This window comes from Sitophilus oryzae, unplaced genomic scaffold (genome assembly GCF_002938485.1).
Source record: "Sitophilus oryzae breed Bouriz unplaced genomic scaffold, Soryzae_2.0 scaffold_942_pilon_pilon, whole genome shotgun sequence".
NCBI classification, from domain to species: domain Eukaryota; kingdom Metazoa; phylum Arthropoda; class Insecta; order Coleoptera; family Curculionidae; genus Sitophilus; species Sitophilus oryzae.
The window spans coordinates 2,789,387-2,807,116 of record NW_022147575.1 but is presented as its reverse complement, the minus strand read 5'-3'; the positions used below and the strand labels follow the sequence as shown (position 1 = coordinate 2,807,116).

The 17,730-nt window shown below is 30.7% G+C and overlaps 1 protein-coding gene across 1 annotated transcript in view; it reads left to right on the top strand.

The window, feature by feature from the left end:
- The first annotated feature begins 214 nt into the window (after window positions 1–214).
- Window positions 215–17,730, top strand: part of LOC115890977 (gamma-aminobutyric acid type B receptor subunit 2) — a 43,199-nt gene continuing 25,683 nt past the window's right edge. The window contains exons 1-5 of the mRNA XM_030911351.1: window positions 215–527; window positions 2,196–2,338; window positions 13,474–13,611; window positions 13,777–14,052; window positions 16,797–16,862. Coding sequence (XP_030767211.1) covers window positions 215–527; window positions 2,196–2,338; window positions 13,474–13,611; window positions 13,777–14,052; window positions 16,797–16,862 — 936 coding nt within the window. The remainder of the gene's footprint in view (window positions 528–2,195; window positions 2,339–13,473; window positions 13,612–13,776; window positions 14,053–16,796; window positions 16,863–17,730) is intronic.

Here is a 17,730-nt window from a genome sequence, read left to right as displayed (position 1 = left end):
AAAAAAATAAAAAAATAATAAAAAAAATTATTAAAAAAAAATATAAAAAAAAATAAATATAAAAAAAATAAAAAAATAAAATAAAATAAAAATAAATATAAATTTTACACATTAACATCCCGTATTATAATGCTTTTAATTGTGTTTCTACAAATTACAGGCACTGACTATTACCCATGAATTGTGTCTTTATAAATCAACGTTGCTTATAAAAATGGTTTTTGAACATCCATACCAGAGAAGTTTTTGCGTATTGTTCATTTCCTTGGCCATCATTGTCTACTTCACCGAGCTAAAACAAGAAAAAAAACGTAACAATGATAGCACAGCTTTCAAACAGAACGAGGATTTTAGTGCAACTACAAACATAATCCCTTCAGTTGTAGACAATCGGGAAAACTTTGCGGAAAACTCTTCGGGCTTTATTTTTAATACGTTGAGTTTTCTCGACGATTCCTTTGATTTAGGTAATTTAAAAATCGATAGTTGGCCAAATGAAGAGACAGCTGGTTTGGTTTATATATTGGGTAAGTCGTATTCTTTTAAAGGAAATGTAATTTTAGCGTTTCAAGGTTCTTTTTACTACTTGACACTATTTTTTCAATTATCTTTTTGTTTCTCAAAGAAAAAGAACAAAATGTAAATTACACAATTTTTTTATATACAGGGTGTTTCAAAAAACATGTGCCATCTCTCGTGAGGATATTTCTCACGTAAAAATAAGACTTATTTTTCATATCAACATATAGGTCCGATTCTGCTTTGTTTTGTAGCTAGAGGGTGTTTTTAATGCTAAAAAGTGTCGATAAATTATATCGAGTTATAACAGGAACATTTTTTCAAAAAAAACGTGCGCCACTGACTTTTTTCTTTTGATATCAAATTATATAGGCCGTTTAATGCCAATTAAAAGTTACCTTTTGATATTTCGTTGAATTCGGCCTCCTTGTTGAGATAAACGCAATTTTATTAATCAGAATTAATAAAATTAAAATAAAAATGATATATTTTACCTAATTTTTTATTAAATATTAATACTGTTAGTTATTATTACTATAAGTCCAACCTAGAGCAATTTCGAATAAAAAAATAATGGGTACTTAAAATAATTACAAAAAAAACAATTTTAGAAAATTTTAACATCTTATAACTCTAAAACTGTGCATTTCCATACCCTTGTTTATAGGAACTTTTTTTCATATTTTTTGATAAGGAATCAATGAGTATTTATTTAAAACTTCCGCAAGTTAATGATACTAAATTTTTTTAAAGGTTGCTCTATTAGACTGGGATCAAGGCAAATTAATAAAATCGTGTTTATCTCATAAAGGAGGCCGAAATCGACAAAATATCAAGAGACAACTTTTAATAGGCATTAAACAGCTTACAACATTTACCTAACAAGTGAAAAAAAAAGTCAGTGGCGTACATGATATTTTTAGAAAAATATTCCAGTGATAACCCATATGCACGTCCCTGGTGAATATGTCGACACTTTTTTAGCTTTAAAATATGTCGCATTTATAGTAATTTTTACCCTCAAAATTTCATTTGAAACGCTAAAAGTACTTGGAAGAAAATTGTAATAAATCGAAAAAATTATATTAAGACTTAACACCCGTAGCTACGAAACTAAGCAGAATTGGACCTATGTTCATATAAAAAGTAAATCTAATTTATTCCTGAGGAATCTCCCCACGAGAGATGGCACATGTTTTTTGAAACACCCTGTATATTAATATAACATAAAACGAGATGTATAATTAACGAAATATCATCGTTACAACAGCTATTTTAGAAACGTCTAGGTTTACTTGTTTCACTGAGATTTATGAAAAAAAATCCTTTGCCACCGGTACAGATACCGCCACGTTTTGGAAATAGCTCAAAACAACAAAATTGAACGAGGCAACAAAAAAAACAATGCAAATTGCAAAATTAATGCAATCAACATGAACTGCAACCGAGATGGCGTGAAATACAGAGCTTCTGATTCGATCGCTGCGATCAGAATTTTTTGAACTCATCTAAAATGCACCAAGCCTGTAGTGTATTATTTTGCCGTTGTAACACCAAACGTTTCAACTCATTAACTGTAATATTTGTAAATTAGATATTATAAAAACATTAATTTGCGGTGTATAAACAAAACACTCGTTTTTGAGAGGGTTCTGAGAGGGTGACTTTCGTTTCAGGACTTTTCGAGTTAACAAGCGACGAGGGGAGGACGCCAAGAGGCGAAACCGAATTAATGGCGGCCAAAATGGCAGTAAAACACGTGAACGCTCTTAATGTTTTGCCCGGGTACAAGCTACAGCTGCTGGTTAACGATACAAAGGTAATTAGTGCTAAGTAATTGCTCTAAGACGGCACCGTAGTAAATTTAATTTTTGATACAGGCGTCCCACAAATAGAGTTTTGAATGTAAAGTGAGGCAAAAAGGAGAAACCTAGCGTTACAGGATGTTTAAAAAAACATGTGCCATCTCTCGTTGGGAGATTCCTTAAGTAAAAATAAAATTTATTTTTTATATCATAATAGGTCCGATTCTGCTTTGTTTCGTAGCTACAGGGGATTGTAGTCTTAATTTTTTTCGATTTATTATAATTTTCTTCCAAGTGGTTTTAGCGATTCGAGTGAAATTTTGTTTCGTCTTTTTCTTTTATTCTTTGTTTTTATTTTCTGTCTCTGTCTCTTGATATTTTGTCGTTTTCGGTCTCCTATACAGGGTGAGTCTTAAAAAAGTGCAAATATTTTAGGGGTGCTATATTTCGACCCCAGAAACATGATTGTGAGTTTTTTTGAATTTTTTTTAGTTTTTAGTTAAAAAATATATTTTTTTGTAATATGGCAACACAGATAGTAGATTATATTTACAAGAAAGAAAGCCCAGAAAAGATCCAGTGGTTGGTTCTCAAAATTTAAACGAAAAATATTTCGTTTCTGAATTTTCAAAGTTAAATAGTTTATTTTGGACTTATTTGAAAAACGGTAATGAGAAAATATGTTTCTTTTATTGAGATCTACCACCCCTCAAATTATTTGCACTTATTTAAGACGCACCCTGTATAAATATCTATACAGGGTGTCCCAGAAATAGGTGCAAGTATTTTAACTGGTAGTACCACAACCCATAGAGGAATATAAAATCGAGAGGTGTCTCACTCGGGTAAAAAATGTACACGTACTGCCAAAATATCCTTCCATTGCCAAGCGACTGCCAATGACTACGAAGAAGACTGCCTATGACTGCCATGTAATTATTATAGACGACTGCCATAAGACTGCCAATGATTGCCAGCGACTGCCAAGAAAATGTACATGTAATTCCAGTAGTGAGACACCCCTCGTATAAAATAAAAGAGTTGTCATTTCCATAGTCAAAAGTAGGCAACACGTTTAACGAGGATCGATTATAGCGCACCCTTGAGTCCTAACTGAACTAATGGAAATATGACAGACGTAATCGGTAAAACAGGCATTACCTACCACAAAAAAGGCGGGCAGTTTAAATGTGAATATCAAATTTTATGTTTTTAAAATTATTACTAAATCAAAACTGCAAAAAAATATAACGAAAATTTATTTTAAATAACGGAATATTTGAAAAGTATAAACTATTGAGCACTTTTCAAATGCTTACAGTTAAATGCTAAATTAAATTTGATAATATAAAACATATATGCTGAATTAACCTCGAGTGGTAAACCGCTGATGAATTTCTGTACACTAATGCCAAATAATTAAGTACTAATACCAATAATACCACGAGAATGCCAAAAATGCCAACATCTTGTACACCAAAATACACCAGCGGTTTACCCCTCGATTAACCTATAGTAGGTATTATAAAACGTATTTAACAGCGCCACTAACAAAGCATATAAGATCGCAGGGTTTGCAATCTATGCTATTATAACAGATTAAGATTTAAATAAGATGTCATCAAAAATTAATTCACCTTTAAGTTGGATTTATAAACTCAGCAGTTGAAGTTCAGTTGAGGTAGCAACTGTTCAACACTGTAAAATGAGGGCGCGAATTTATAGTCAGTTCGTTTTACGTTCACGGAGTTTAGAGATGGGCAATGTCTTTACATATCGAACTTGCTTTGCATGATGCCCTTTCCTGGATCGTGTTCAAATTACATCATCGGCTGAACAAAATATTACATGATGACGGCAAAACACATAGCACAAATCATAGAGAAATATAAGGTCTCTGGTTCCTCGGGAAATAAAACTTCCTCCATAATTTCTGTACGCACAAACAGAAAACAAACAAACAAAGGATATGCTACACAAAATAATAACAAAATTTCAAAATTCAAAACAAAATTTTAAACAATTGCAAAATACAAATAATTTGCTGTCATGTCACTTGTCATGACACGTGACAGGTAGCAGGTGGCGACGCTTTGGAGCCCTAACTGAACTATGCAACATTATGGCCAAGTTAGACAACCTTTCAAACACTCTTTTATTTTAGTTACTTTATGGTTCAACCCCAGAAACGCCTATGAGGTTTTTTCGCGAAAGAAAAAATTATGAATTTTTTTTTAGTTTTTATTTAAAAAAAATAATTTCTTGATAATATGGCAACATAGGTAGTAGATTAAATTTACAAGAAAGAAAATCCAGAAAAGATCCAGTGGTTCTCAAAATTTTGGCAAAAATTTTTTGGAAATTGTCATAGTATAATAACTCCGTTATTTTGGACTTATTTGAAGAACGATAAAGAGAAAATATGTTTCTTTTATCGAGATATACCATCCCTTAAAATACTTGCATTTATTTCTGGGACACCCTGTATAAAATGAGATCAATGTCGTACTGATAATAGTTGACCTTTCATGCAAAGTTTATATATCAAAGTGCCTTTTATTATTAACAAAGAGAATTACCCTCCAGTTAGCACACTAGAAAAATAAAAATAAATTAAATAATATATTTTGTATTATTATGTTAATTCTACTTTTTGTCATTTTTTGTGTCATGTTTATCGACATCGATTTATTTACGCTTTGTTCCAAACCCTCTTAACATGAACCGCCTATTTAAAAATAAGCATATTTCTTCAAATTCAAAACATTCATTTTTAAGAATAAACTAGGGAGAGGGAAATCGAAAACAAAAACAGAGATAATAGGTGTTAGGTAATAGCTTTTAGACTACCATTTGTGACGCACTGATGTTATTGTTGTTTGTAAATTTTGGTTATTGTGACAAAGAAGGTTATTAAAGGTAAAGTAAATGTTTCCTCATTATTTAACTAATTTTAACTAAAGCATATATTTTATTTTCATGTTGAAATATTCTGTGTTAAAGGTTTTACTTATTTATTTGATCTTTAACATGTCTATTTAATGGATTCAATTTATGCTGTGAATAATTTCTAGTTTAAAATTAAATCTAAATGCAATCGTAACTGTCCATTCGTGCCGATTATTTTGAATACGGATTTTGTTGCGTGTACTAATAATTTCCAACCGTGCCTGGGCGAATATCTTAGCAAACAAGTGAGCAGTCAAAACCAAAAAATGGTATAACTCATAGTCTAAAGATATTAGCTTTCTTCGGGTTCTTGTTATTACCGATTCTGGACCGTCCTAGAACTCTGATGCGTATGCGCAGATGGAAATATGAAGACATTATTTCATTTGCGCATGCGCTGCAGAGTTTTAGGACGGTTCAGAATCGGTAATAACAAGAACCCGAAAAAAGCTATTGACATAGCTGAGTAGCTTCCCGAATCCAATGTTTTAAGTGCGTTAAACTTGAAACCTTGGTATTCTTAATATTTGCATATCCTTCCATTAGGAAACATCAGGAATCATATGGTTTATACATCATATATACATTGGCGTAACTACAGGGATGCCCGGGGGTACCCCCCAGAGAAATCCTGTATTATGACTCTAGGCTACGTATTAATTTTTATTTGCTTGTGATGCAGTAAAAATTACGCTTTTTAATTTTGTTTAGTTAATATTATTTTGTTTTATTCAAAAATTTTTTGTTTTTTAAAATTATTTTTCATTTAAAAAAAAACAAAAGCCATAGGCACCCCCTGGGCTCAACCCCAGGCCCTCCCAGGTCCACCCCGGGATAAATTGCTAGTTACGCTAATGTTGGTATGAGAACAGTATTTATTTTATTATTATTACCCTTTTCTTAAAGTTTAGAACAGCATAGTTGGATTCTTTGGAATAGTGATCAAGGTTTTCTCTGTTGTGCTCTTTTACTTATGAATTCCATGGAGTGTATGACACTCCATTCGTTTAATTTAATAAAATAAGTAGGACTATTTACATTTAGCGTTTGAGTGACATAACCTATTCTCCTCAGATTTTCGAAAGATTGCTGCTGTCGAGTGCATCCGAAGTAAGTGGCAATAAAACATATCTTTATCACAACATAGGTTCCTTTATTTCATTTAAATTGTTTGCTATACAGTTGGCCAAAATATTACCTCTTCAACTTCGTTGAACGACCTTATTGCATCAATTTAATTACAAACGTTAATTATTGAGTCAAATAAAATTTAATATTTTAGCTAAATGTAACTATAACTGTAAATATTGGATGTTTTATTCATTCATAAATAAATATACAGAAAGTTTTATTAAATCAAAAATCAAACGTTTCAAATATACATACACCCACATATTGCATAATCTTTATTTATATTATTTAAATACTCTGAAACATATGTTTAAACTGGATATTTAAATAAATAAAGTTAGTTAAAATTGCAATCTGCTATATATTCTCGAATACCGATATACAGGGTGGTCCGAACTGTATTCCGAAAACTTCGGTAGCATATTCTGCAGATAAAAGTAAGTAAAAAAGTTCGTATAAATGTATGTCCTAAAATGCTTACTTTCAGAGATACAGGGTGTAGAAGTTACATTTTTATTTCGATTTTTTCTAAATAATTTCTGAAGTAACGTCAGTATTTGGATGAAAATTGGTGTCTGGGAGTTTTTGACATCGGAAATTTGATTTTGGTGTCAATATGACTCCTACTAGTAGAGGGCGCCACCTACATGTGTTTTAACTGTTTTTAAGCGTAACTTTTTGTCCGTACCTGTATAAAACTACCGAGCGAAAAAAGATACCTCTCTGTCACTTTTTACGTAAAAAATATCTCTTCGTAAAAATCGCTACGAGCAACCGTTCTTAAGATATTTACAATGGAAATAGACAATACATGTAATTATTGACGAAAAATATCACGTTGAGTAGATAGTTATTTCATTGAAATAAATCAATTTAGGAATTTTTTATTTTTTTAAATTTATCATAAATTTTTCTGCAAAAAATGATGATAAAACAGTTTCAGTTGAACTTTTGGCACAAAAACATTTCAAATTTATGATTTCAGTCTAATAACTATTTAGTCAACATGTTTAATTTATGTCAATGATGACAGGCAATGATAATTTCTATTCCAAATATCTCGAAAACCATTACTCGTAACAATTTTTAGCAAAAGACCTTTTTCACGTAAAAAACGTCGTAAATGTATATTGCTCGTAATGTATTATTACTCTGTAGTTTTATACAGGTACGGACGAAAAGTTATTACTCTTCAAACCATTTAAAAAATATGTAGGTGGCGCCCTCTACTAGTAGGAGTCATATTGACATTAAAATCAAATTTCTCATGTCAAAAAACTCCCAGACACCAATTTTCATCCAAATATTGACGTTACTTCAGAAATTACTTTGAAAAATACGAAATAAAAATGAAACTTCTACACCCTGTATCTCCGAAACTAAGCATTTTAGGACATACATTTATACAAACTGTTTTACTTATTTTTATCTGAAGAATATGCTGCCGAAGTTTCCGGAATACAGTTCGGACCACCCTGTATAACTGATTTGCTTTAAAAAATAAACAAACAAAATAACACGCAAAAAAAAACAAAGATACAAAATCCGTATTAATAGTGTTCTAAAATAAACCTAGAAAGCTTTTTATCGCTTTTATTTTGCATCGCTGAAAATACACAATGTAGTTCTTTATTAAGCTAAAGGGAGGTTTTTTCCACAATTGAACTAAATTCTACATACTTTTTATCCAAACTTTTTTTTTATGCATTTCCTCTAGAGTAAAAAGAATGTACGCTTATATTATACAGGGTGTCCCAGAAATAAATGCAGATATTTAAAGGGGTGGTAGATCTGGTCAAAAGAAACATCTTTTCTCTTTGCCATTTTTAAAATAAATTGAAAATAACCGAGTTATTTAACTTTGCAAATTTTAAAAAATAATTGCAACATTTTGAGATCCGCTGGCGATAACCGGGTATTAAGGTTTTTTTCACAAGGTTTTTCAGCTTATTCGACGCCTCAAGTGATTAAACAAGTGGCACTAAAAAGTTTTTTAAAATTTGAAAAATATAAAATTTTCAACAATTTTTTTCGCAAAAAAAACTTCATAGGCGTGTTTCTGGGGCCGAAATATATTTTGATTTCTGGGACACCCTGTTATAACCTGTAGAAAAACTCACCTTCTCTCAAAATTGTTGTATTTTTTAGAAAATTGAATAAATTTGTTAAATATGGAACTAATTTTATTCTATAATCTGTTACTTATTCTGTAATCATACACTGAGAGTATCAATGTAAATTAATAGCTCTGTTTTCGGCTTTATTAGGCCACAGTACTTAAATGTAACTGATGTTAAATCCAGCTATAATAATTTATGCTCAAACTTACTGCCAAATACCGCCAATAAGTTTTAAATTGAAAATTTACGACATTATTGATTTCTTCGTCATAAGTATTCCGAGACGCTTGTTTTAATATTTTTCGTCACTGTTCAGCAAGTTTTATACATTTAATTTTAGTTATAAAATGTATATATTGACTAGCGTCTACCAGCGACTTCGTTCGCGTCGAATTAATCATTTGTAATGGTGATGATAAAGCAAAGCAAGAATTTTCATTAACATACAAACTGGATAAAATTTTCTCACATTTATGTCAGCATGAGAAAAACAATATGGCGATATTATTATATAACTTGGTAATATTTGAGGGGTAGTTTCATCTCGTTGGAATTTGACTTTCGAAAAATCCGTTTGCCAAAAATAAGCTTTTTACGTCAAGCAGTTTAAGCAGAATCGTGGTTAAGAAATTACCCAACTTTTTGGAACACGCTGTATGATTTTTTAAAAAATTTCAAAATATGTAAAAAACCAAATAAATTATGCTTGTCCAAGTGTTTTCCCGAAAGACTAACCGTTTTTTAAATATTAAATATTGTAATATTTGAGGGGCGTTTTCACCCTCTCGGAATGTGAGATTCGAGAAACCCCTCCTTATCGAACCTCTACACCCCACAGTCAATCCGTTTGCCAAAAATCAGCTTTAAACGTCAAGCAGTTTAAGCAGAATCGTGATTACTCAATGGTCATATTTTATGAAACACCCTGTATAAATTTACTACAAAACTTAATAATAACTGTTTATATATTTATAATTAATTAGAATTAAGAAATTATAAAGAACATAACTAAAAGTGGGCAATGCTGTGCCGGTCAAGCTTAATCACGTGACTAAAAGTTTGATTTGAACTATATGTACCGGGTGTCCCACTAAGAATAGCTCTCGGCTGTATCTCGGAAAGTATTAGCCGTAGGGCTTACGTAAACAAATATTTATAGCTAAAGGGGCTATAAGAAATTGCTGGAAATTATTTTCAAGTTTGTAAAACGGCCGCTAGGTGGCGCAACTGCTATGGAAAATAAGAAAATAGATTTTTTACAGAATTTTGCATAGATAATAGGTACTATAAATAATAGCTTCATAATCTTCAGTAAATTTTGGATTTTTTTTGTTAGAACCATTTTCCCCTATCTGCTAAAATAAAATGGTGGGGGAAGGTTAGATCTATCTTTATTTAAATGTTAATAACTCCGGACTGGATGATCAGAATCTAACAAACGAGAGCTCGTTTAAAAGAGCGTTTCTTACTCTATATTATACCATAAAAATAATAATAATAAGGTTTTTAACGTAGACGCTTTCTTACAATTTAACAAACATATCGCGTTTCTTCAAAAAAATTAAATACAATAGTATGTGTTATTTTAGCTGATAGTAAAGAGTATTAAAAGCTTAAAAAGTCAGCGAAAACCGCATCTTGATACCTTCTTTCAAACCGAAGATATTGGCAAAATTATAATAAATGCCAAAAAATAAGCCCTTTTTACAACACGGTATCAGTAGCCCTCTTGATTATGCCCATTCTAACCTAAAAATAAGATAGAAACAGTTAGTTTATTTTAAAATCGACGAAATACCAGAATTCCATAATACCAGATATATTAATATCTAATAATTAAGATATTAATAATAGTGAGCAAAAAACGATGATTCAGTGAAGTCATGGTAGGCTTTGGAAAAAAGTTGCTTTTCGCGTAATAGTATAAAGGTCAAATTGTTATTAGATCACCATTTTGATAGTCTTAGCAGCGTTTTTTTTTATCTTTTAAATGCTTTTTCAAAATGCCTTTATTATTTGAAGTAGTTGAAGTTATTAGCATTTTGAAAAATCCATCAAAAGATAAAAAAAACGCTGCTAAGACTATCAAAATGTTGATCTAATAACAATTTGACGTTTATACTATTACGTCAAAAGCAACTTCCAAAGCCCACCATGACTTCACTGAATCATCGTTTCTTGTTCACTATTATTAATATCTTAATTATTAGATATTAATACATCTGATATTATGATATTCTGGTATATCGTCGATTTTAAAATAAACTAACTGTTTCTATCTTATTTTTAGGTTAGAATGGGCATAATCAAGAGGGCTACTGATACCGTGTTGTAAAAATAAGGGAATTAAGGGCATATTTTTTGGTATTTATTATAATTATGCTAATATCTTCGGTTTGAAAGAAGATATCAAGATGCGGTTTTCGCTGACTTTTTAAGCTTTTACTACTCTTTACTATCAGCTAAAATTACATATACTATTGCATTTAATTTTTTTGAAAAAACCGCGTAATGTTTCTTAAATTGTAAGACAGCGCCCCCTAGCGTCTACGCTCACAAGCTTATTTTTATTGTTTAATATTTATTTATTTTATTGTTGTTATAGAGTAAGAAACGCTCTTTTAAACGAGCCCCAACTTATTGGATTGCGATCAACCAGTTCGGAGTTATTAACATTTAAATATAAACAGATCTAACCTTCCCCCACCACTTTATTTTAGCAGCTAGGGGAAAATGGTTCTAACAAAAAATATGCAAAATTTACTGAAGATTATGAATCTATTATTTATAGTATCCGTCGTCTAAGCAAAATTGTGTAAAATCTCCTTTTTTTATTTTTAATCACAGTTGCACCCTCGAGCGGCCGCTCTACAAACTTGAAAATAATTTCCAGCAATTTCTCATGCTCTCTTTAGTGATATTTTTTTTTCGCAAGCTCTACGACTAATACTTTCCGAGATACAGCCGAGAGCTATTCTTAGTGGGACACCCGGTACGTATAGATTTTTAATAAAATAATTCGAAAAATTGTCCCTAAAAATCACACTTTTAAATGTCATACAAAAGTTTATTTGATTTCCAATTAAAAACAATGAATGAAATATATTTAATATTTTAATATAAAATGCGTATCATGATCAGATAAATTATGAATTCCTTTTTTACGAAATATTTTTCTTTAATCTGCAATTTAAATTACAATAATTAAACTAAATTGAGTTGTGTGTTCTTCTGAACGTCTGGCAATTAAAATTCTTCTTACGTAATTTTATATTTCATGTATTTTTTATGATTTTTTTATTTCATTTTTCATTTATTTTTTCTCTCCAAAATAAATTTTACATTTACTGCCATCTTTTTTTTGTTGTTTTTTTGTAACCTATTTCTCGATATATCTTTTCCTACATATGTATCCATATATCAAAAGCAAATTTATATCGATTTCTACAAATGATAAATGAGCTTCTTGGTTATTATTGCCCTCCAAAACCTTTAGCGATAACTATATTCTGCTATTTACAATGGAAGATCAGATATCACGATGAATAGATATATTTATTATAAAATTGTAAATATAATATTACAGAGAATTTTCTTCAGCTCTGTATGTTCTTAGTTTTACTATAGTACAAACGATATATTTTTTTATAAATAATAAATCGCTTTATCACTCTGTATCTAACGCAACTTTCTTTGTTTCTTAAAAAAAATAAAAATCTAATTATATTTCTGTCAAAAATAATATGGCAAGTGCGTTGTAATTTTTCAATATATATGCTATTAATATTTAAGCTCAACGTATACGTCGCACCCTTGCAACTATGAAGGTTTATGAGCTCTTCTGTCTTGGTGTTTTCTTATATTTCATTTGCATCTGCATATCTCTAGTGACAGAAGGGCATAAAATAAATAATCTCCCTCAATATTTTACCTTGTCATCGTAAACAGCAATTTGTAAGCATGCGATGCTTTCTACTAAAACTCTCTTTCTTTTCTTTACTATGAACGAATAAACTAAATTGTATCATATATAAAAATGACTGCAATTTGTACACTTATTGTAATTACAGTTTATTTCAGTTGAATTAGAAATACAAAAATCATATTTAATTATACCCCAAATACAGGGTGGAGCACCTCATTCTCGCCTCGGTTGATTATAAGAAATCGGAAAGATGTAGAAACAAAATTTTTTATGTGCGTCAGAACCTATGGTCAGAAATAAGATCCATACCAAAGTTATATGTTTTCTTATGGAACACCCGGTATTTTATTTCATTTTTGGATTCTTGGGCATAAAATGAGACATTTATTATAAGTGTTTAATATGTTTAAATGTTTTGGTTTTTGAGATTTTTAAAGATATTTAAATATGCATGCTATAATAAAAAAGTTTGTCAACACATGGTACATTACTTTTCAGAGTTAATTCTTGTGCTGACTTTGAAGCCAGAGAAATAAACTTTACCAAAAAATGTTATTGCTTCCTTAATTGTATACAGGGGTGTCATAAATTGCTGGTCTATTTTAAATATTTATCTTACATAAAAACAAGTCGAAGCAGATTTAGATGCTCTCTCGAACTATATTAGGGTTTCCTATACCTATCTGGCTCAGATTTTGAATAAAAAGCTATTTTTCAAAAAATGGCAATGAAGATGGCTGGTGTGGCCATGGCAATTTGCTAGTGACAGTTAGTAGCTATTTTCAAAATCGACATTAGTTTTACAAACAGTTTACTTTAGTTTTCTTTATTTAGTCCTATAAACATGAATATCATATGATATGATAAAATTAAACATGAATATCATATCTATGAACATTATAAACGACGTCTAGGGATTGACCTTGCCAAAATTATTATGGACTGTCGTTCCCCAGCCGTTCTTGACGCATTTTTTTCGATCATACAGTATTATTTTACTACATTTATTTTTGTTTGATTGCAGTGTGATCCAGGCGTGGCAATTGACAGATTGTTTCACGCCATCTACTCTGAAAAAACTGTCACTATGTTATTGGGATCGGGCTGTTCCAATGTCAGTGAAGCATTGGCACATATAGTGCCATACTGGAACATTTTGCAAGTAATTTTAACAACGTAAAAATATAGAATTCATCCCTTGTAGGTTGGCATGTTCTGTTTCTCATTTTTTTTAATTAGAAAAAAATAGATCACTCTAATAGCAGCATTTTTTTGTTGACAATAATTCTGGGATTTTCTTTTCTAAGAAAATAAAATATTTTTTTAGGTTTCATATGGTTCAAAATCTCCAAGTTTGTCCGATACAAAGAAATTTCCATTGTTTTTTCGTACAATTGCTCCGGATTCGTCGCATGACATTGCCAAAGTTCATTTTATCAAGCATTTCAACTGGCAGGTTGTTGCCACTTTTAGCGAGAGTGAAAATGCTTACTTGCTGCCAGTAAACAAGCTGATAACTGACCTGGAAAAAGAGAATATAAGTTGTGCAGCTACTGTAACGTTCTCCATAGATAATTATAAAGACCAGTTAAAAATATTGAAGGTAAATATAGTATTCGTTTATATTTATGCATCCGAAGAATATTATCGAAGAAACACACTTATATATTTTGTTAATAGATAACCCTGTTTTGACATTTTAACATTTTGAATTGGAAAAACTCTTTGAATAAAAATATTAAGGAAGAAGTATAATGCTATCCATGTAATCATGAAAGGTAGACGGACAAAGGACCCCCCTAGGGTGGGGATCCTTGACAGTTCTGTTTGACGATTCATTTGACACATTTGAATTTAATTTGAAATTTTGTGGATATGTCAGTCTTTACTGAGCTTGTTTTATGTTATTTATTATTTATTTTACTACTGATAGTTGTTTAAAGGTAGTAAATCTAGGAGGAAATTTTTGTGGCAGAACTTTAACAGTGACACTATTGCAATTTATCGAAAAAGACTGTAAAATAGTTGGTTGTGTAGCGTGCAGTAGATCTCGATCAAAAATCGAGGGAAATAATGGAATGACTTTTCGCTAGTAATCTATACTAATATATAAAATCCTTAAGTGACTGACATACTGATTAATCACGATCCTGCTCAAACCACTCAACGTAAGAAGCTCAATTTTGGCATACAGGCTGATTCTAGGGTGTAGAGGTTCGATAAGAAGGGATTTTCCGAAATTCCAGTTCCAAGTAGGTGAAACCACCCCTCAAATATTACAATATTTTTTATTTAAAAAACGGTCGTTTCCGAAAAAAACACTTAAACACGTATATTTTATTTTGTTGTTTTACATATTTTAAGATTTTTTTTATAAATTTATACAGAGTGTTTCATAAAATATGACCATTGAGTAATCACGATTCTGCTTAAACTGCTTGACTTTTAAAGCTGATTTTTGGCAAACGGATTGACTGTGGGGTGTAGAGGTTCGATTTGGTTCGATTCGAATCTCAAATTCCAAGAGGGTGAAAACGCCCCTCAAATATTACAATATTTGTTATTTAAAAAACGGTTAGTCTTTCGGGAAAACGCTTGGACAAGCATAATTTATTTGTTTTTTTTACAAATTTTGCTTTTTTTTTTAAAAATCATACAGGGTGTCCAAAAAGTTGGGTAATTGATTAACCACGATTCTGCTTAAACTGCTTGACGTAAAAAGCTTATTTTTGGCAAACGGATATTTCGAAAGTCAAATTCCAACGAAGTAGGTGCCCGGTGGCGTAGATACAGGCTCTCGTCTACCCATCTCAAGATGTGGGTTCGATTCCCACACCCGGCATTTCATCAGCCGACTATTTTTATTAAAATAAAAATAGTTTGGGTACCTAGGTCGACTCAGCCTTAAATGAGTACTTGGGATTCACAATCCTGAGGTAATAATAGGCGGTTGAAGGGTAGTGCTAGCCACATTACCTTCCTTGTATACCGAACGGCTCTAGTATAGTAAGCTGTACCTTGCTACTCCCAAGGCGTTAAACGCTATATACGGGAGCTATTATTATTATTAAATTCCAACGAGATGAAACTACCCCTCAAATATTACCAAGTTATATAATAATATCGCCATATTGTTTTATCTCATGCTGACATAAATGTGAGAAAATTTTATCCAGTTTGTATGTCAATGGAAATTCTTGCTTTGCTTTATTATCATCACCATTACAAATGATTAATTCGACGCGAACGAAGTCGCTGGTACACGCTAGTAGTATAATATACACATACGTGTAGTAAACCGATCATTTATGAAATCCACTTAACATTAATATTTTAAGCGATTTAATTTTTTTTATAATATATTCAATTTTCATTAGCTCCATTCTTAATCTTTTTATTCAAAGTTGTTAATAGATAACTCTGTTTTGACATTTTGAAGGCTGCTTCCTAAATAGTCTAAAAAATTTGAGGATGTGATTCCTCATATTTTTTTTAAGAAAATAGTTGTTAACTTGGTTAGCGAAACGCACGTCTGCACCTCCAATGTTAAACTAAAGTGTTTTAGTGCATTGTGGGGAACTAGTGTTCTAATTTACTGTAGATATTTAATAATATATTATTAAAACGATTGCAGTGGTACTAAAATTTAATAAACAACTTAGCAATATTATACCCTATCATAATCACGTGCTCTGCCTTGTTCATTTCATCCTATCGAGCATAACAATAAAGAAAATAATAAAAATTTTACATGTAAAACTAAAGTTTATGTAGCCAAGGTCCACAATAATAAAAGGGCAGTGAAATATAAAGATTTATGAGAATTCGGAAAAATAAAAGCAGGTCAAAAATAAAATATGACTTAGTCTCTAAGCGTTTTGGGACTTCTTGGAATTTTTATTTGGGCATTTGAATACAGACAATATTAAAAAAAGTTTTTTTGATATTCTGGATATACAGGGTGTCCAAATAATCCATGAACAAAAAACGAACTATTACGTATTTTTGGAATCAAAATAAGTTCATTGGACCCAATTTACCTCTATACAAAAGTGCTTGGTTTGTCCGTTAGAGGGCAACAAACTATAAAAAATAAACACATTTTTTCAGATATTTTAATAACCGTTATTCCGATTTCAACGAGATTTGGGGTGTTTATGTTTTGCTAAGCTCTTTAATATTTGACTTTCACAAAACAATTGATCCTTCTAGTATTAATACATTTTTTGTCTTCTGTTGTCTGAAAAATAACTTTACATACCAAAAAGTATTTTTGATAGAATAAATATTAAAACAATATTTTGAAACATAGGAATGATACCAAAATAAATATTTCTTTTATTTTAGAGTTTGGATATACGCATAATAATAAGCAGTTTTTCTTCAAAAATGGCTTCTAAAATATTTTGTGCCGTAAGTATACAAAATTCAAAATTTTCAAAAACTTTTTTTGCGAAAAAAACTAAAAAAGTGTTTTAGGGACTAAAAATATTTGCTCTAATTTAAGACTCACCCTGTATAATTTGCAGTAGTATACAGTATGTCCCCGGATTGTCTTTACAATAGGAAAAACTTTTTATTATTGACATTTTAAGAAAAATACATTCTTCATAAAAAATGTTTGCTTGTCCTGAAATAGTTAATCCCGCTTAAACTTTTTCAAATATCCATACTGTTTTAGAGAAAATTAAAAAAAGCATGAAAATATGGTTGAAAGGTTGAAAGTCCTAAAAATAAAAACGCGTTTCTATGGTAATGTAATTTCGTTTTCATTTGATAGATTGTTATTGATAGAATTTTAATTAACGTCATATTATTTGCTGTTTTAAAATGTCCAAGAAGCACAAATTTTATTTAGTTCAATTCTTGTTCAATGCTAGGGAAAGGATGATAATAGTTATCGGAAAATGTGATACTTTTCCGTTTAACAACAGCAAAAAATATGACTTTAATCAAAATAAATATAATAACCATCTATCAAACAATGAAACCTGAATTATATTACCATAGCTTTTTGATTTTTAGGACTTTTAGAAAAAAAAACAATCATATTTTCATGTTTTTAGGGTTCCGTACCCAAAGGGTAAGAACGGGAACCCTATTACTAAGACTTCGCTGTCCGTCCGTCCGTCCGTCGGTCGGTCACAAAGGTCTATCCAAAGTCTATCTTATGAACCGTTTTAGCTAGACAGTTGAAATTTTTACAGATAATGTATCTATGTTGCCGCTATAAGAACAAATACTAAAAACAGAATTAAATAAATCTTTATAAATGAAAAAG